This window comes from Trachemys scripta, chromosome 7, assembly GCF_013100865.1.
Source record: "Trachemys scripta elegans isolate TJP31775 chromosome 7, CAS_Tse_1.0, whole genome shotgun sequence".
Classification (NCBI taxonomy): domain Eukaryota; kingdom Metazoa; phylum Chordata; order Testudines; family Emydidae; genus Trachemys; species Trachemys scripta.
In genome coordinates this window covers 126,408,202-126,427,957 of record NC_048304.1, presented here as the reverse complement: position 1 = coordinate 126,427,957, position 19,756 = coordinate 126,408,202, and the positions used below count along the sequence as shown (strand labels likewise).

At 51.6% G+C, this 19,756-nt stretch overlaps 1 protein-coding gene across 3 annotated transcripts in view; it reads left to right on the top strand.

Moving 5' to 3' along the window:
• DNMBP (dynamin binding protein) overlaps window positions 1-19,756 on the top strand; it is a 41,862-nt gene that overhangs the window by 13,028 nt on the left and 9,078 nt on the right. For 2 of the 3 annotated variants that reach the window (XM_034776153.1, XM_034776154.1), the window contains 4 exons: window positions 15,853-16,040; window positions 16,782-16,881; window positions 18,802-18,949; window positions 19,531-19,548. In XM_034776153.1, coding sequence (XP_034632044.1) covers window positions 15,853-16,040; window positions 16,782-16,881; window positions 18,802-18,949; window positions 19,531-19,548 — 454 coding nt within the window. Of the gene's footprint in view, window positions 1-14,656; window positions 14,781-15,852; window positions 16,041-16,781; window positions 16,882-18,801; window positions 18,950-19,530; window positions 19,549-19,756 lie in introns of those variants that run through there. The other variant, XM_034776155.1, reaches the window with a different exon arrangement.

Below are 19,756 nucleotides of genomic sequence, written 5' to 3'. Positions count from 1 at the left end.
CAGAGAGAGGAAGGGACTTTGCCCAGAGTTCTGGGTGAGATTCAGAACTAGGATTAGAACTCAGGAGGCCTGGCTCGCAGCCCCCTGCACAGACTGCTAGACCACATTTCTGCTTTTCATTTTTTTGGTAGGTAGCAAGCTATGACCCTGCTTTGTCCATCCCTATTAGCCTTTGACTGACTCCTGGCTGGGTTCAGCTGGTGGTGACTTGTGACTCACTGGGTATTTAATCTGATAATCTTTCATTTCTATAGTGCTTCACCCTACTAGTTTCCAGGGTGCTTCAGTAACTGTATCTAGGAACCACCCCCCCAACTCTGCCATGCAGCCCTCCCTGGGTGGAACCTGACACCTATTTAATAGCAGCTCACAGCAATCATGCTATGCAGCAGTTTGAGATAGGAAGAGAAGAAAGATACTGTATCCATTTGGAAATGTAGGGAGGCCAATTACCACCTTGCAGAATTCCACTGGGCAAAGACACCAGGGCTGATCCTCTGACATTTCCCTAAGAGGAGGGATTTTTAAGACCATGAGAGATCAGGGATGTGGTTTTGAATTTCAAAAGATGACACCTAGCAGCCTAGCTGTCCCTGGTAGTGAGCTGGTCACTGATATCAGAGGGAGGAATGCCCCTTGCTTATGACAGCGCCAACTCTATATTTTGCAGTGCCTAAATTTTCCCTAGACCAGGGGTAGGCAACCTATGGCACACGTGCCAAAGGCAGCACGCAAGTTGATTTTCAGTGGCACTCACACTGCCCGGGTCCTGGCACCAGTCGAGGGGGCTCTGCATTTTAATTTAATTTTAAATGAAACTTCTTAAACATTTAAAAAACATTATTTACTTTACATACAACAATAGTTTAGTTATATATTATAGACTTATAGAAAGAGACATTCTAAAAATGTTAAAATATATTACTGGCACGCGAAACCTTAAATTAGAGTGAATAAATGAAGACTCGGCACAGCACTTCTGAAAGGTTGCCGACCCCTGCCCTAGACGAATCCCATCCAAGTACTGACTGCATAGCTTGTGAGGTTTAAATTCACAGCTGGAGGGTGCAGACTGCATAACTGTTGAATGGATTATTCTACTGTTCTTTGATATCTGTTGTTGATTTGGGCACAACAGCCCTCTGGGGTTTAGTTTCCTGCTTGAGAACAGGTTAGTGAGGGTGGGTGGGTGGATGTGCGGAGTGGGGGAGGGGAGGACATAAGAGGGGCATATCTGCTGGGGCAAGAACTGCCCTCTGGGCTCAGCAGGGCCGCCCAGAGGGGAGGGGGGGCAAGTGGGGCAATTTGCCCTGGACCCCACAGGGGCCCCGCGAGCCCTGGCCCGGTGGCGGTCCAGGTCTTCAGTGGCATTTCGGCGGCGGGTCCTTCGGTGCTGCCGAAGATGCGGAGCGACTGAAGGGCCCCCCGCTGCCAAAATGCCACCTAAGATCCGGACCGCCACCGGGTGAGTACAAGCGCCGCAACTCCCCTGCTTTGCCCCAGGCCCCCTGAATCCTCTGGGCGGCCCTGGGGCTCAGGGATGCAGGGAACTGTGCTTGGTTAGTGAAGCACCCTGTTGGGACTGCAGGGGTGTTTGAGAATCTGTGTTCATAGTGACAGGTTTCAGAGGGGTAGCCGTGTTAGTCTGTATCAGCAAAAACAACGAGGAGTCCTTGTGGCATCTTAGAGACTAACAAATGTATTTGGGCATAAGCTTTTGTGGGCTAAAACCCACTTCATCAGATGCATATTGTTACATCTTCTGTGGGGCTCCTTTCCAGCCATCAGAAAGAGTAGGAACTTGGTCGGAGCTGTCAGGGCTGGAGGCTGCAGCTAGCTACTGGCTTGTGTCCTTTGGAATCTGTTCTCCGGAGGCAGCTGGGAGAGCAGGCTCTGTTTGCATTCCTGAGCTCACAGTTGCCTGGAGCTCTGACGTTTGCATGGAACCGTCTTGTGCCTGCAGCTTCCCCAGGGCGGAAGGCAGGGAGATTACAATGGAGGAGTGTTCAAAGGGCAGCAGCACAACTGATGCTAAATGGGGAGGAGCCGAGGAAAGAACTAACCCAGAGCCTTGGGAGAGTAGGAGCATGGCTAAGCTCTGGAGAATGTGGCTACTGCACTTGGGGAAACTATTGGAGCCTTGCTTCTTCCTTGGAGGTAGCAGCCCCACTGCGGCTATGCTGGGAAAGTGCTGACCTGTGGGAGTGACGGCAGAGGCTGTAGTGCAGAGAGGGCCTGTGTGCGTTTTCTCCCAACAGGGTTAGAAAGAGAGTGGGCAGGTGAAGCTTGGCAGGCACTCACCTAGGAGAAGGAAAACTCTGATTTCAAACAGGCGTCAGGTTTGGACAGCCAGCCTGTAAGGCTCAAGTGAGCTGAGTATTAGACAAGAGAGTGGTAAAAATGCCCAAGCCTGATCTACACTAATACCTGCACTGGGGGTGAATTAAGCCTTTGATTTTTTCCCTAGAGTAAACAAAGTCCAGGGAAGCAGGAACAGCTGAGAGGGACCAAGGCGTGAGATGTATTTTAGAGTACTGGTAGCAAACTGGGACTGAGTTTGCAAGGTAGTGTGTACGTGCTGATGCTGTTCGTCCCAGGGGAGGAGGAATGTGGCTGGAGCCTGGCTTAGATCTTTGTAGCAGTGTTCACTCTGTGACCCTCTTCTGGCTGAAATTCCATTACCTTGTCGCCCCATACCTTGTCGCCCCATCTCCCTGTTGGGAGAAAACGCACACCGTCTGGGGACAGTGTTATGTACTGCTGGACTTCTCCCTACTACAGGACATGCAGCTTTGCTAGTGCATCTGCTGCCCCATCAGATTCCAACCCCCCCCTCCCCCCAAGCTCCTCAGAGCCTACCCACTGTCCCCAAATCCTCCCAAAGTACCTTGCTTCTCATCCATAGCTGCCTGGCTTGCTTGGTTGGAGGTGGAGCCCATCACCTTGAACTCCGCTCTGTTCTTTTCTCTTAGTTTACACCATGCCCCTCACTGTGTTGTCTGGGCTTCTTACAATGGGCTACAGTTCCCTACAAACTTCCTCTCTCTTCCCCCTTTTCAGGGGCAGCAGGTGAGGGCCCCACTCTCTTCCTTCTGGAGTGGTTTTTCTGCCCCCCGTTCTCAAAAGGGTGGGTCATGAATTATTCTAGTAGATGATCCATAGCTCATGACAGCCTCTCAGTTTTTCCACTCCCTGCTGCTTGGGCCCCTGACAACAGAACCCTGTACACTACAGCCTGTCTGTCCTGTCCAGCTGTGGGTCCTCTCCCAGGGCTCTCTCGCTCTGTTGGAAGGGGAGTCGCTTCTAAGGGAATTTGTTCCTTTGTCTCTCTTGAATTGCACCTGCTCCCAATAACAGTCAACACTGGTCCTTTTTTCTGAGGCTGCCATCTTATGTTCCAGAATCTTGGCTTTCATTAAAAAGTCTGTAGCCCTTATGGTTGTGAAGCAAACATTCAGATCATGGCCTGAATATAGCTGATTCAGTTCTGCCTCCCTGAGTTTACAGACAGCTTGAAGAAGTAGCAACTGCCCCGTTCAGGGAGATGTCACCAGTCTGGTTGGGCTCCCTCTGCCTGCCACCCACCAGACTACAAGGGGGGGAATCCAAGCCTCTGGATCCTCCAGTGTATTTAAGCTTCCCTGGGTCTCAGCAGGCTGCAGCACTGTTTCCTCCCTTGACCTCTCTGGCGTATGTCTTAGTCACTGACTCTCTCTGCTACCCCGTCATGGAAATAGAGCCCCTCAGCTCAACTGCCTTAAGCTCCCAATACCGGTGCTGACCCCCAAGATACCCCAAATAGTTTAACACATCCTCTTCCAGAATCCCTTTGAAGGAGTGAACCTTTTGGGTTACATTTTAACTCCCTCTGTGGCCCATTGTAGTTGAGTAGCATAGCACACAGACACTACTCAGAACTCTTAACAAGTTATTGCTCTTTAATAGTGTGATAAATACACAGAGCCATACAAAATAATAAATGCCACACACATTTCCCTGCCTCGGTTTCCTTACCATTCAAGAGCATTCTTTGGGCTTCGGTCATCCAGGTTCTTCTGCTGCAGTGCATGGCTTGGGTTCTGTTTGGTAACTTTCCACTCCCCCACTTTCTTTCATCCCTTTGAGAGGTCAGATAAAACAGGATTTCTCCTAGAATGCAGTTACTCTTTAGTATAACTATTGATTGGATGTTATAAGTAAAGGACTGGGGAAGACTGACACCACCTTGCTAGGCCATGGTGGAGAGACATACAGGGGCATTCATGAGATGGTAATTTTCATAGCAACAACTTCACAATATCATCCAAAATTGATTTTTTGTTATTGTTGCAGAAAAAGCAATCATCATCCTGGGATGTATTAGCAGGAGTGTTGTAAGCAAGACACAAGAAGTAATTCTTCCGCTCTACATGTGGTGCTGATTAGGCCCCAACTGGAGTATTGTGTCCAGTTCTGGGTGCCACATTTCAGGAAAGATGTGGACAAATTGGAGAAAGTCCAGAGGAGAGCAACACAAATGATTAGCGGTCTAGAAAACATGACCTATGAGGGAAGTTTGAAAAAATTGGGTTTGTTTAGTCTGGAGAAGAGAAAAGTGAGGGGGGACATGAGAACAATTTTCAAGTACATAAAAGGTTGTTACAAGGAGGAGGGAGGTAAATTGTTCTTGTTCTCCTCTGAGGATAGGAGAAGTAGTAATGGGCTTAAATTGAAGCAAGTGTGGTTTAGGTTGGAGATTAGGAAAAACTTCGTAACTGTCAGGGTGGTTAAGCACTGGAATAAATTGCATAGGGAAGTTGTGGAATCTCCATCATTGGAGATTTTTAAGAGCAGGTTAGACACACACCTATCAGGGATGGTCTAGATAATACTGAGTCCTGCCATGAGTGCAGGGGACTGGACTAGATGACCTCTTGAGGTCCCTTCCAGTCTTAGACTTCTGTGATTGAAAATTCATAAGATGTACAGACAGATACTCCAAATCATTAGAGAGGATAACTCAGCTGCTTAATGACAATAATTTAAATGTCAACATTGTAAACTATTTCACTGTTGATCAAAGCACTAAAGGGAGGGAGGTTATGTTAATCTGCTGTGAGTGATGGCTCAGTGTAATGTCATGTGAAGATGGTGTGGGAGAGATACTGGTCTGACCCATAGAGCCAAGGGGCAGCTGAGCTCCACAAAGGGGGAGTCCAGTCTGCAAAAGAAGAACCCATCCTGCGGAGCTCAGTGGGGGAGCCAAGCCCCAGGAGTTGAAGAGAGTGTCTAAACTTACCAAAGAGATGGTTCAGAGGGGATTTGATCACTGCTCTGGGCCCTGACCCTTGGATGAGAGATCTCAGAGTTGGGCAGCTTTTCAACCTTCCTGACAAAGGCATAGGAAGATGCAATATTTGGAAGTTGAAATTAAACAAATTCAACCTTGAAATAAGATGTGATTTACTAGCTGTGAGGGTGGGTGAACACTGGAACAGCTTACCAGGGAGAAAGTGCACTCACCATCAGTGAGGTCTTTAAAGCATGATTAGATATCTTTTTAAAAGATATGCTTTAATCGAGTTTCTGAGAGAAAGTCTATGGCCTATGTGTTGTGGTGGGGTAGGGGGTCTGGCTGGCCCTGGAGTCTGTGAATCCTCCTGACCATTCCTTGAGGGTCTACTGAGAGAACAGGAGCTCTGCATTCTCCTCAATGTGATCATAACACTTGCAGCTCTGCACTGTGATGATGACTATTGTAGAAATGTAGGGCTGGAAGGGACCTCAACAAGTTATCAAGTCCAGCCCCCTGAGCTGAAGCAGGCCCAAGTAAACCTACACCATCCCTGGAAGGTGTTTGTCCAGCCTGTTCTTAGACACCTCCAGTGATGGGGATTCCACAACCTCCCTTAGGAGCCTGTTCCAGAGCTTAACTGCCCTGGTAGTTAGAAAGTTTTTCCCAATATCTAATCTAAATCTCCCTTACTGCAGATTGAACCCATTACTTCTTGTCCTACCTTCAGTGGGCCTGGAGAATAATTTATCACAGTCCTTTTTATAACTGCCTGTAACATATTTGAAGACTGTTATCACACTCTCCCTCAGCCTTCTTTCATCAAAACTAAACACGCCCAGGTTTTTTTTTACTCTTTCCTCATAGGTCAGGTTTTCTAAATCTTTTATTATTTTTGTTGCTCCCCTCTGGACTTTCTCCAGTTTGTCCACATCAATTTGTGTCCCACTCTAACCCCCAGATCCTTTTCAGCAGTACTGCCACCTACCCAGTTATTCCCCATTTTGTGGTTGTGCATTTGATTTTTCCTTCTTCAGTGAAGTGCTTTACACTTGTCCTTATTGAATTTTATTTTGTTGATTTCAGACCAGTTCTCCAATTTGTCAAACCCTCCAATTTTAATCCTGTCCTCCAGAGTGCTTGCAACCCTGCCCAGTTTGGTGTCACCTTCAGATTTTATAAGCAAACTCTCCACTCCATTATCTATGTCAATAATGAAAATATTGAATAGTACCTGACCAAGACTGACCCCTGTGGCACCTCACTAGATACACCCTCCCAGTTTAACAGTGAACCATTGATAACTACTCTTTGGGTATGGTCTTTTAACCAATTGTTCACCCACTTTATAGTAATTTAATGTAGACCACATTTCCCTAGTTTGCTTATGAGCATGTCATGTGGGACTGTCAAAAGCCTTACTGAAATCAAGAAATATCACATCTACTGCTTCCCCCTAGCCACTAGCCCAGTAACTCTGTCAAAGAAGGAAATTAGGTTGGTTTGGCATGATTTGTTCTTGACAAATCCATACTGGCTATTCCTTATCACCTTATTATCTTTTAGGGCTTACAAAGTGATTGTTTAATAACAATCATTATAAGCTATAATAATTATAATGATAATTATTATAAACTATAATAAAATCCCATGCTTCATGTCATTAACTGGTTAACCGCAGGGATCAGAAAGAAGTTTTTTTCCCTGATACACTCAGTTCTCCCCACCTCTGAAGCTCCAGAGATTGGCCACTGCCGGAGGCAGGACCCGAATGGGGGTGGATCAGTGGTGTGACTTGATACAGAGAATCCTTTGTCTTAGGAGGTTGGCTGGTGTATCTTGCTCACCTGCTCAGCATCAATCTGTTCACCGGATTTGGGGCTGGGAAAGAATTTTTACCCCTCTCAGACTGCCAGGGTTCTTGGGGGTTTTCCTCCATTGCATGTGCATTGATTGCCTGCTAGGATCATCTGGGCATACTTCATCTAATCAGTTCCCTGCCATCTCAAGTGTCTTGGGCATTGGTATTATCTTGGTCTTTCCTGGTCTCCAACTGTGGCCACATAACAGTTTAGTCTCTTGAGGACTGAAATGCTTTAATCTAATTAAAGTATTTGGGCTTAATATAAGGGTATCTGCGTGAAAATGAATTGCCAGTGATATATAGAAAATCAGACTTGATGATCTAATGGTTCCTTCTGCCCTTAGACTCCATAAATTTATGAACCCCCCCTGCAGGGCAGCCAAGCCCACAGATTCTAGTAAAGTGTCCCTGCCCTTGGAGCACATCTTCACTGTCCACTGGGTGGTGTCTCGTTCTAGCATCTTGAGTGGATGGAGCCTGGAAGAATCATAGAATCGTAGGATTGGAAGGGATCTCGAGAGGTTGTCTAGTCCAGTCCCTGCACTTAAGGCAGACTACCCTGCTGTTTTATTCCAGTTTGACCCCTGCCTCCTTCCATCAGGATGCTGGTTTTCTTGAATGGGGAATTGAGACATCCAACGTGGCAATGTCCCAGTACACTGTATCTCTAACCTGGCTGGCTCTGGCTCTCCCCCTCATCCGCGCACACCCTCACGAGGAGTGCTCTTTGGTTGGCAGACCCTAGAGTTGCTGGCACCATTACATAAAATAGATTAGCCCATTGGCCACATGGCAAGTCATCACACATTCTACAATAAATTGTGTACCACTCCCTTAGCAAACAGCTTGATGCCTTCTCCCCATACCTGGCTGCTGACTCAAGGGCTGCACCTCTCCAAGAACTGAGCTAACCCTTCTGGTTTATGTCCCATCCCTTAGTCACTGGACTCTGGTGTGTGTGGTTGAATTTACTGCCTCAGACCAAAGGTCCCTTTAACAGAGCCCTTCTCTGCCATGTGCCTCATCAGCTAGTCCTTGGGACATCAATTTTTTTAAATTCCAGAGCTGGAAGGCAACTCTTGGGTCCCATCCAGTCCCTCCCTCAAGAGCCACTGAAGTACAATTCTGTACTGTGCCGTTTACTAACGTTTCATCCCTAGCGGTGGGGTTTCCACCCCATCCTGTGGGAGCTTGTGCCCCAATCGGCTCCATCCCCTGGCAGAGAGTTTAGCCTGAAACTCGGCCTAAGTTTTCTCTCTCTTCTTTCACCACTTCCTTCTTAGTCTATACTCCTGATATCTATCACCTGAAATAACTCCTCCCTTCGTGGTGTTTATACAACAGATATTTGCAGACTGTTATTTCCCTCCATGCTCATCACTTGCCTGGGCCGTATTGCACTATGGGGCTGAATTCACCCCACAAATTATGGGTGTAGCTCCCATTGCCTTCAGAGGGAGTTGGGGGTTTGTACCTGCTGAGCCAGGACTGAACGTGGCTTACAGTACTGAGCTGTTCTCATCTTTCTCTCTGCCCCCGATCATCGTTGCTGCTCTTCTTGGGTCTCCCTCCTGTTTGTCTCTCTGTCCATCTACCCCTCTAACCTATTTTAGCATTGTGGTGGTATCCAACTGCCTCTCTTTGTCTGGGGAACTGAGTTTGTCAGCATCTTTCTGGTAACGAGGTGCCCAGAAATGAAAGCAGGTTCCCATGTGTAGTTACGCTGGAGCTGAAGCAAGAGGAACTGTCCCCACCCTATTGCCTAATATAATGCCCTTATGCTGAGGGGAGCCTAGATTAAAAGATTCATAGATTTATGGCCATAAGGGACAACTAGAACATCTAGTCTAACCTCCTATATAACAAATACCAAAAAATGTCACCCAGTGACCCAGTGTGGAGCCCAATAATTTGTGTTTGACTACAATATCTTCCAGAAAAGCATCTGCATCAAGAGATGGAGAATCCACCACTTCCCTTGGTGGTTGGTTCCAATGGTTAATCACCCTAAATTGCTAAAAATGTGTGCCTGAGTTCAGACTCATTCCTGGGGCCCCAAGGCCGCTGGCTGAAACTCAGTCTGGGAGAATGCAGAGATCACTTTTAGGAGACAGAAAACTTTTGGAGTATCCTGCTTGTTTGCTTCCAGCCCTCTGCAATGAAGTCTGCCATAATCAGGTTGATAAGGTTCACTACTTGAGGGCTCATCTGGGAGCTAGGCCCAGCCAGATATCAGTTTTGGTCAGATGTGGCTTCTTGACTCCTAGCCTGCGTGAGTAATGCACTTTATTTGGGGCACCCTGAAACCACTCAGGAGGTGCAGCTATTGCAGAATGTGGCCACATGACCGCTGAAGGGCCTTTGCCCATCAGAGTTAGTGACACCGGCTCTTCCTCAGTTGCATTGACTGTGCTCCAAGGCACTGAACAGCATATGGTTTGGTCCTGCCAGGCGGGCAGGGGACTGGACTCAATGACCTCTCGAGGTCCCTTCCAGTTCTAGAATCTATTAATCGCTCTGTCCTTCTGCAACCTCTGAACTCAGCAGAGCTGGGTCTGCTCACCCTCTCTAGGTGGAGTGGCTGAGAGGCGGGAATCCTCATTCGCTGGCCCAGGACGCTCTCCTCCTTCCTATAGCTGGGCATTGTGTACAGGAGAATCCAGACTCTTCTCTTCCCTTTTCCTGTTTGAGAGGCAGCTTTTGGTTCTGTAAAGTTATTCAGCTCCTGCTTTTTCTTCAATTCAGGAGGTGCCCTTCTCTGCTGAGGTGTTTAGTTACCATTTGGTGAGCTGTCCCTTGGCTGAGCTGTCTAAGGCCATGTCTACGCTACAGCTTATGTTGGCAGAACATATATCATTCAGGGGTGTGAATACCCCATATTGGGGCTGGTAAGGGCTGGTCTGTGCAAATGGTGTCAGTCAGTCTCAGTTAAGCTAGTTCAGTTATGTAACTGACGTCAACATAACCTAGGTCGATTTACAGCGGTGTCTACACCATTCTATGTCGATGGGAGATGCTCTCCATTGACATAGCTGTACAGACATCTATGGAAGATGCTCTTCCATCAACTTAGCGTGTCTTCACCAGACCCTGTAAATCAACACCGCTGCATTGATTGCAGCAGTGCCGATTTAGCTGGTAGTGTAGACATGGCCTAAGTTACACTGACCTAAGTGCCGACGTGGACAGCGCTGTGTTGGCAGAGTTCTCACCAACATAGCTACCGCCACTCACGGCGGCTGGAGTAGTTAAGCTGGCGGGAGAGCTGTCACCCGTCGGCTTAGAGTGGCTACACTCGAGAGCTTACAGTGTCACAGCTGCATTGTAGCCGTGCCCCAAAAAGTAGTACCATGGCTTAAAGCAGAAATACAGGCAAATTCTGTGTCTCATCCCAACAGAATTTCTTCCCTTATCTGGGAATCAGTTCCATGGGAGAACACAGCTCATTAGAGGGCTGGGCAGGGACCTGGAGAATTCTTTTAGGCTATGACAGCAATTACCCTGAATGGCTGTCACATTGTTGCTGGTTATTCATGTGTGACCTCTCTGCACATGCCTGAGGGACACACCTGCTCCTCTTGGATCCCAGAACAACACCTGTTGTTGGATCCTGGGAAGAGGGGCGGGTTGGGGGGGAACAACTGTGGAGCAGCTTCAATGGGATCTCTATATATGTATGTTAGTGAAAAGGGGGGAGCACGGAGCAGCGGTTACTGAGTCCCTGTGGAGCTTCGTTCAGCCCCAAGGAAGCTTTGCAGTAGGGGAAAATGTTCCCTAAATGCCAGCTCTCCTTTGTACTTGGCTGCACAGTTTAGTTAGGAGTTGTAGATTCTGCCCCAGGAAAGCTGAACTCCTGGTTTGAAATCTCATGCTGTCTTCTGGACCAGCCCAATCCAGAGTCAGATTCTGTGTTCAGGGGATCCCAGAGGCAGTGGAGAAGCTGCAGCCAGGACAGATTCCAGACAAGGAATCAGGTTCTAAGGGCTGTGAGCAGGGAGCTGCATTCTGGGTGCCTTAGGACTAGGATTTCCCCTCTGTACAGTGGAGGCGTTTGCCACTACGTGCAGAGTCCTGGTGATGAAGGGAGTCTCTGGGCATTGTGCTCTCAGCGGCATGGACAGCTGGGGACATCCCAGCTGCACCACCAGGAATGCAAGTCCTGGAGGCATCTATTCCTGAGCGACAGGGCATGGTCAGAGATTGGTCTCAAGTGGAGATGGTGTGAGCTCCAGCTCTGCAAGGTGCTGGCAAGATGCTGTGTGGGATGAACGTGGGCTGCTTAAGGACTCATTGGGGAAAGAGGCATAGGCCTCCCCGGAGCTGGCTGCTCCGGCTTTCTCCCCCAAAATTAGCTACCATTGTTAGCACTGATTCAGCCCCACTGATGTGAGCGCAGTGCAAACAGGGCTGAAGGCAGTTGGCAGCATTTTTACCACCATATCATCGAACCCTGCCAGAGCACAGCTTGACGTCAAGGGGGAGCTGATCCTGCCTTAGCAGCGGTGGGAAAGTGGGGAAGGAAGATGAGCAGAGATAAAGCCTTTGATACCATCCAAAATGAACTTACCGCAGGGTGCAGGCCTGCTTACACGGATTGTCAGGGTGTCCAATCATCTGTGCAGAGATCCAGCACCATGGCATGAGTGCATCGGAGCATTTTTGTCATCATAGTTTTCTGTTGGAAAATTTTTCATGAAATCGTATTGATTTCTATGAAACTTCTTGCTAAATGAAAATTCTGAGTTATGACTAGTTCTAGCACAGAATCACCTTGTGTTGCAACGTGAGGCTTGGCATGGGCGGTGCGTGGCTCCAGCATTTGGGGAGGCTGGCACGAGCGTCAGAAGCTCCCCTGGTGCCTGGACCGTGGCTCCGCTCTGAGGCCCGCCCCTGCTTGGCCTCTTCCCCCCAAGGCCCTGCCCACGCTCCACCCACATTCCGCCCCAAACCCCGCTCCCACTCGATCCCCTCTGCACTCGGCCTCCCCGCCAGCCGCTCGCCATTGCTTCTCTTCTCCACTGTGGGGGTGAAGGAGAGGAGCGACTTGGCAGGTGGTGGGGTCTTCAGGGGAAGGGGCGGAACAGGGATGGGAAGGGGTAAAGCGAGGGCGGGGCCACGGGGAAGAGTGGGAGTGGGACCCCGGGGCAGAGCACAGGCGGGGCAGTAGCCCAGGCGTCTGTGCTCTCAAAGGCAGCGGTTGGCAGCTGTTTGGGGAGGCTTAGGTCCCTTGGCCTTTAATACCTGCCGCCCATGGGGCCTGGCTTGTTAGAAGGGCCGTAAGCAGCTACTGATGAGGATCATTTCCCTGGTTTTGTTACATATTCAAGCACCTTCTCCCATTCCAAGTGCAAATCCTGCTCCATTCCTGCACTGGTTATTATTTATAATTTATTTGTATAACCGTAGTGCCTGGGAGCCACAGGCATGGCCCAGGACCCCATTGTGCTAGGAGCTATACAAACACAGACCAAAGCTGTCCCTGTCCCAGAGAGCTTACAGTCTAAGGGCTTGTCTACACTGGCACTTTACAGAACTGTAACTTTCTCGCTCAGGGGAGTGAAAAAACACCCCCCTGCATGTAGCAAGTTTCAGTGCTATAAAGCGCCGGTGCAGCAGTGCTGGGAGCCACGCCCCTCGTGGAGGTGGTTTTTTTAGCGCGTTGGGAGAGCTGTCTCCCAGCGTTCTGCCGCGACTACACAAGCCACGTTAAAGCGCTGCCTTGCCAGTGTAGATTAGTCCTGAGCCTAAGACAGCTGGATCCAGACAGAAGAGGGAGTACAAGGAAATGATTGGGGCGGAGGGGTTTCAGCAGTGGGCAGAAGCTGGAGTGGAGAGGTTCTAGCATGGAATTGGAGGAGAGGAACTCCAGACTTTGTACCTGTGTGCAGGGCCGGCTCCAGGCACCAGGTTAACAAGCAAGTTCTTGGGGCGGCCAACGGAGAGGGGCGGCACCTGCGGTAATTCGGGGGCGGCAGGTCCCTCACTCCCTGAACTGCCGATCGCGGGGTTTTTTTTGTTTTGTTTTTTTTTTTGCTTGGGGCGGCAGAAATGCTGGAGCCGGCCCTGCCTGTGTGTCCCTGAATGTTACTGAGAGAAGCCATTGGAACTGGTGGGAGACTTTTTTTAGCTGAACAGCAGCAATAAAATCCAACAATGTGGAGTGGGAAACTGTGCCCGAAACTCCATGCCATGCAGAGCTTGGAAGTGGGAGAGAAATGGAGTCCACAGGAGGAAATGCCCCTGAATGAGGGAATCAGTCTGGGGCCCAGGGAAAAGATGGGGATGCAGGCTTTGTGGCTGCCTGGCCTGTGCTGCCCCTTTAAGAGCAGGCAGAGGGCAAGTGCTGTTGTTGAAAGTTGCTGGGACCCAGGAACCTGCATGGATAAAATGTCTCTGAATTTGCCTGAGAATGAGGAGGCTGGACTGCTGGGGAGCATCAGGTGGACAGAAAATCAGGAAGCAGGCAGCTGCCAAGGAAGGGCACGGACAGGGAGGCAGGAGCCCATCCGCATGCTCACCTGCAGACAGTGTGCCGTGTGTGTGTGTGTGTGTGTGTGTGTGTGTGTGTTTCACTTGATCTACCTGGATGTGTCTATCTAGCCACCTATCCTGCCTGCTGTGTCTGTCCATTCAATTCAGTGTGCTTTACTGGGGTGACACGCAATACATGTGCTGTCGGCATGTATCAGAGGCAGACCCCGTGGCTCTGTTAGCGGGTCTGGCCTGCCAGGACAAGGCTTCACACTGTGTCTGGCTTTGAGCCCTGGCCATTCCTGCTCTGTAGTGCAATGCCATCTGTCCATCTCGCCATGTGTGCGTCTGTCTATCCCACTTTGCCTGTGTGTCCGTCTGCACTGTTCTGCCTAGGGGCGTGTCTGTCCTGCTGTGCATGTGTATATGTCCTCCTGTCCTGCTCTGCCGCTGTGTGTGTCTGTCGTCCTCTGTGAGAGTGTGTATGTGTCTCCCCCGCTCTGTCCATTTGTGTGTCTGTCTGTCCTGCTGTGTGTGTGTCTGTCTGTCTCCCCTGCTCTGGTCGTGTTTGTGCATTCCCGCTGATGCTTAGCCGAGGGAGACGCTGGGCAGGGAGCCTGGACCCTGTCTGTGCACTCAGACCCCAAGGATGAGGGCGATGTGAGTGGCTGCATCTGCTTAGGCCCAACCCTTGTCATGGCCAGTCCAGCTAGCAGACTGAGCCTGGCCTGGCCTGTTATCTTTGGTGTGCCAGCAAGGGAACGTTTGGCATCTAAGATCCAGGAGGTTGGTTATGTAGACCATGGCACTTCCTTGGGAGCTGATGCCAGAGCCTGCAGACCCCACACAGGGCATTGGAGGCCATTCCTGGGTGTGGTGTGTGGGCCCCACTCTCTGGAAAGAGCAAAGGAAAAATGATGGAGACAAAATGCCATGCTCCGGGGAGCTTGCCTGTCCATGGAGGGCTCTGGTACTCACTCCCAGTTGCCTGGGGCAGGAACTCCAGCTCCAGGCTTTGGCACCTACCGGCTCCATTGTGGCTGCTGGAGTCATTCTCAGCTATTCAAATGGAAATGCCCTGAGCTGGAGAATAGAAACCCTGTTCCCACAGCGAGGGGCAGGGCAGGGAAGAGGAGAGCCAGGGGCTCCCAGCCATGCCCTGCACCCCAGCAGGTAGGTAGCTCTGCAGTGTTTCCTCTCTGGGATCCCGCTGCTGGGCGCTGCCCAATCCTCATCCAAAAGGGAACAAGGAGAAAAGGGGCCCATCCTTGGTGGGGGAGGGGAAGCAGGTGGGCTGCCTAGTTCAGCAGAGATCAGTGGAGGGACAGGCTGGGGGGGAGGGACACGACAGTCAGTAGCTCTACAGGGATTGTTCCCAGGGTCCCATTCTGCACAAGAAGGGACAACCCAAGTCCCTGCCTATTTTCTTTGTGTGTATGCCAGAGCGGGGTTAATTTTCTGCTCCCCTTTGCCTGGAGCTTGTAGTTTTAACAGCCAGTGCTTCCTAGCTCATTAGCATTTACTGTCTTCTGATTTCGGATCGGAACCTCACTCGTAGGGCCTGACCCTCCAGCAGGGCCTGTAAATGTCTCCAATCTCCCAATCCGGCCAGACTAGGTGATTGGCCACTGGTCTAGTTGTATGTTTGAAAGGTGCAGCCCGGGCAGTTCCCCGGGAGTTCAGGAACTAGCACACTGGGGGGCTGGGAGAGATCTGTGCAGCAAAGCGTGCTCACCTGTTGGGCCTGTTGCCAGAGTCAGCAGGGAAGTGGTTCACATTGGCACTATATTCCAAGGTGGCCTTCGGCATTTCTCGTCCACCTCAGGCTGAAGTGAATAGACTCCTGGCTGCAGCTTCCCTTGGGAGGTGAGCTGTGGGCTGTGACTGTCTCTGTCCACGCAGCACCAGTTGAATGAGGCCCCAGCGGTCTCCTGTAATACAAATAACGGTAATGTGGGAGCAGGAGCACTCGGGGCAGCCGGTGGGGTCAGACGTGGAGCCCTCAGGAGTCCTGGACTCATGGCAGGACATGCCAGCGTCAACAGGCTGGAGCTTGAGGGCAGGGCATTCCTGCTGCCCAAGGCCCTCGCCATTCAGAGTGGTTCAGCTGCCCTGGGGCTTGGGGAGATTTCTGCACTTGACAGGGTCCAGGCAATGCATGTGCCTTGTTCATGTCACAGGCCCCTGGAGGATGCTTGGCCATCGGCTGTCAGTCCCTGGAGCTGATCTTGTCTGTTTCTTTCAGAAATGACCCTCCTTTCCTCGCAGACTGTGTCCCTGGAGGCAGCATCTGGCACAGCTGCCACCGAGAAGCAAAGGATGCTGGAGAAGAGGTCGAAGGTCATTGAGGAACTCCTTCAGACAGAACGGGATTATATCCGAGACCTCGAGATGTGTGTGGAGCAGATCATGGTGCCTCTGCAGCAGGCGCAGGTGGGGAGCCTATGGCAGGAGGCGGTGGGACAAGAACAGCCAGACAGGATCAGATCAGGGGTCCATTGAGTCCGGTTCCTGTCTCTGACAGTGACCACAGCTGGCTGGTTCAGTGCATGGACCCCTAGTGGCAACTGTGGAATCTTCTGCTCATGGTGGGACGTTTCCCTCTAACTTGTGTCATTTAGTGTTTGGTTAAATGTTTGTTGTGGCTTATGTGACTCAGACCATGATCATTGTCCATAGAAATGTCCAATCCTCTTCTGAATCTTGCCAAACTCTTTACTCACTCTTGTGGCAGTGAGTTCCACAGATTAATTATCAGTGGGGTAAAAACTTATCTCCTTTGATCTGTTTTAATTTTGGTGGCATGAGAGACGGTTGTGGTTAGTGGAGCCGGACTATAGCCTGTAGGAGGATGGGGGTGCAAGGCAGAGGTTGCTGTGGGGGGATGGGGGTGCGAGGCAGAGGTTGCTGTGGGGNNNNATGGGGGTGTGAGGCAGAGGTTGCTGTGGGGGAATGGGGGTGTGAGGCAGAGGTTGCTGTGGGGGGGATGGGGGTGCGAGGCAGAGGTTGCTGTGGGAGGTATGGGGAGTGCGAGGCAGAGGTTGCTGTGGGGGGATGCGGGGTGCAAGGCAGAGGTTGCTGTGGGGGGNNTTGTGGGGGGCATGGGTGAGGTCGCTGCGGGGTCTGGCCTTGAGTGTTTCTCCCACCTGGATGCTTCTCTTCCCGTCTTTGCAGGTGCCGAATGTGGACTTTGAGGGGCTCTTTGGAAATATTCAGATGGTGATTAGCTTCTCCAAGCAGCTTCTGGGCACCCTGGAGGCTGGGGATGCAGTTGGTATGGATTCTGTTATTCCTTCTCCCAAGCCAGGTGGGCCCTTCGGGGTGGGGGCGGAGGGGGGAGAGGGGGAGCTGTTTCAGTGGGAAGGTGCTGGCTCAGCTCATCTGCTGCCTCCCTGCCTTGGGCCAGGCCAGCCTTGAGCCCTGCTGCTTGTTCTCCAGGGCTTTGTCCCATGCTCAATGACTCCAGTAAGGAGGCTTTCCCTGGGAGATCGTTCCATGCCTGCTGGGTCTGTGCGCTGGGACATTCAGATCCCTCCAACTCCCCGGAGGCTCACTGCGACCTGGGTCTCACTGGAAATTCCCCGGCGCGCCTCAGGATGTTCCCACTCTATTCCCTTCCTCTCTCTTGCAACCCTCCCCCTCTCCGTGGCTGGGCTCGCTCTGCCCCAGTGCTCTCCTCCCTCCCCAGACTCTGTCTTGCTCCCCTCCATGGGCTCGGCTGGCCAGTGATCCTGCCATTGGGATCTCTGGCATTAGGCTCCTTTGGTTTTTCTCCAGGTTTTTCTTGACTAGGATAAAAGATATTTTGAGGCATTAGTGAGCATGTTCTAACTCGTTTGAAATCCCCTTGGCAGCAGCTCGCCCAACACCACGTGCTAACGGGCAACTTGCCTCATGAGAGCGCCCACAGGGATACCTCCTACCACCCCCTTTCTGTCCTAGTCATGGCAAACCCTCAGGGCTGCTCAGTTTCTCCCCGCTCCCCTTCCCACCATGCACAGTGGGCACCTCAGGGGCATGATTCCCTCCTGGGCTTTGTGCATCCTGTGTGGTTGACTGCCCTGGAGCATGCCTCGGGGTTATTCTCTGCTCCTAGTGACCCTTTGCTCCTGCTGTCACCTGCCGGAGGTGGGCTCTCTGCTCTCTCCTGTGAACTCCCAGGAGCTCAGCTCTTTTCGGTTTGCTGGGTCCCACCTGTGACAAACGAGTCGTCCTGGGGTTGGAGAGTGGGGTGGGATGGCGGGGGTGGGAGTATGAGGGTCCTGTGGAGCCTAGAGCAGTTGGGAGGAGGAAGTGCCCAGTGAGGTGCAGACATCTGCTGGGGACTCAGCTGTTAAACGCCAGAGGGATTAGGGGGACCTCCAGAGGGATAGAAGTACTGTACATTGGTAGTGCAGTCAGCACAGTGGCATGCAAAGCTCAGCTTGAGTACGTGTCCATTAATGTGTGTGCAAAGACAGTCTGAACTGCCCTGGACTCTGTGCCTTTCTGAACATGCCAGACCCTCTGAGGAGAGATCCAGGCGTCAGAGCTGTGATCTCGTCGTGCTATTGACCTCTGTCTCCACTGTGCCATGAGCCAGCCTCAATCCCTGCTGACTCCCTGGCCTCCCCACGTGTGTGTGAAAACCCTGTCCACATCCATAAAGCCAGTCCCTTCTCCTCCTTGGGTCCATCCTTTGCATTCACCTGTGCTGTGATACCCGCAGAGCACAGCCAGGGATAATAGCCAGGCGGGTGGGGAGCTGAGACTGCTGCCCACTATGCAAAGTGAACTGTTCTCACTGTTCACCTTGTCTACCTGCCCACCCCCATGTGTCTGCTTCTGCCTCTGTTGTGTCTTGTTGTAACTCAGGCAGGGACTGTCTTTTTGTTCCTGGCACGAGGATGCCACAGTTGTAGCGGGGCTTTCGGGCACTGCCCTAATACACGTAATAAGTAATGAGTTGGCATGGGGCGCTCGGTGCCGGCGGCTGCGCAGGGACGGCAGCAGGCGGATGTACAGGTGCATTAAGAACGATTGGAAAGTAACCTGGGTGCTCTGATATTGCCGTCCTCTCAAGCAACGTGTGTGCAGGGGGAGTGGACAGCTCTGGGCATCTCGCTAGGACAGAAACAGAGGCTGTAAAGGCACCAGGGCTGGGCAGAGCTCAGGTGGGCAGGAGCCACTGAGCAGCTTGGGTCATTCTCCGCAGGGCCAGCATTCCTGGCGCACCAGGCAGGGCTGGAAGAGGTGTACAAAGTGTATTGCCAGAACCATGAGGAGGCTATTGCACTGCTGGAGGCCTACGAGAAGGACGAGAGGATCCAGAAACACCTGCTGAACTCCCTGGAGAGCCTCAGGTGATTGCCTCCCCCACTCCGCATCCTGGCCAGGAGTCTGGGCCGCCTCCTTCCCCTCTCTGCCCCTCATCCTGAGCACGCTGAGACAGGGGCCTGCCTTCCTGCCCCTTTGCAGACTCTCTTTCTCCCCCTACAAGAATACACAGGACTGTCTTGGTGTCCAGGTCCCTTTGGTCTCTGAGCCTTAGCAGAAGAGAAGAGACAACAGTAGAAAAGGCCCCCTGGCCTGAATGCCTCATCTCCCCCTCCCACCCCAGGCAGGATCCCTGCAGGGCCCCTCCTGGGTTACAGAGAGCAGCACATCTCTGGGGTGAAGATTCCTGAGCCTTCGGTCCTGCCTGGTCAGTGGCTTGACAGCGCTGGCTTCCTTGCCTGGCTGACGTTCTCAGCTGCCTGGCTCAGGGTCACAAAAGGCTAATCCCCCTGAAGCCAGCAGCTTCAGCCTCTGAGTTCTGGGACAGAGCAAGCAGCTGCTTCCCAGTGTCACTGCGGGGCAGAGGTGCTGGGTGCTGGAGCCCGCACCTGATTGTCCCATTAACTAGCTTCCTTTCTTTGCTTTTCCACCCTCTGCGGCCCTGCAGGAGCCTGTACAGTGAGTGGTAAGTGCCTCCTTCCCATTACTCACTGCATGCCTGTCAGTCTGTCTCAGCCCTGCCACCCATCCCCACAACTAACATCCTCCTTCCCTAGGCTGTGTGCGTGCCTGCGGAAACCTAATGGTGCTGCATGGAGCCTGTGAATGCAGAAGCCTGGGGCTGGGTTTGGTGGGTCCGTGGCTGGGCTGGGCAGAGGAGGGAAGGGTAAAGG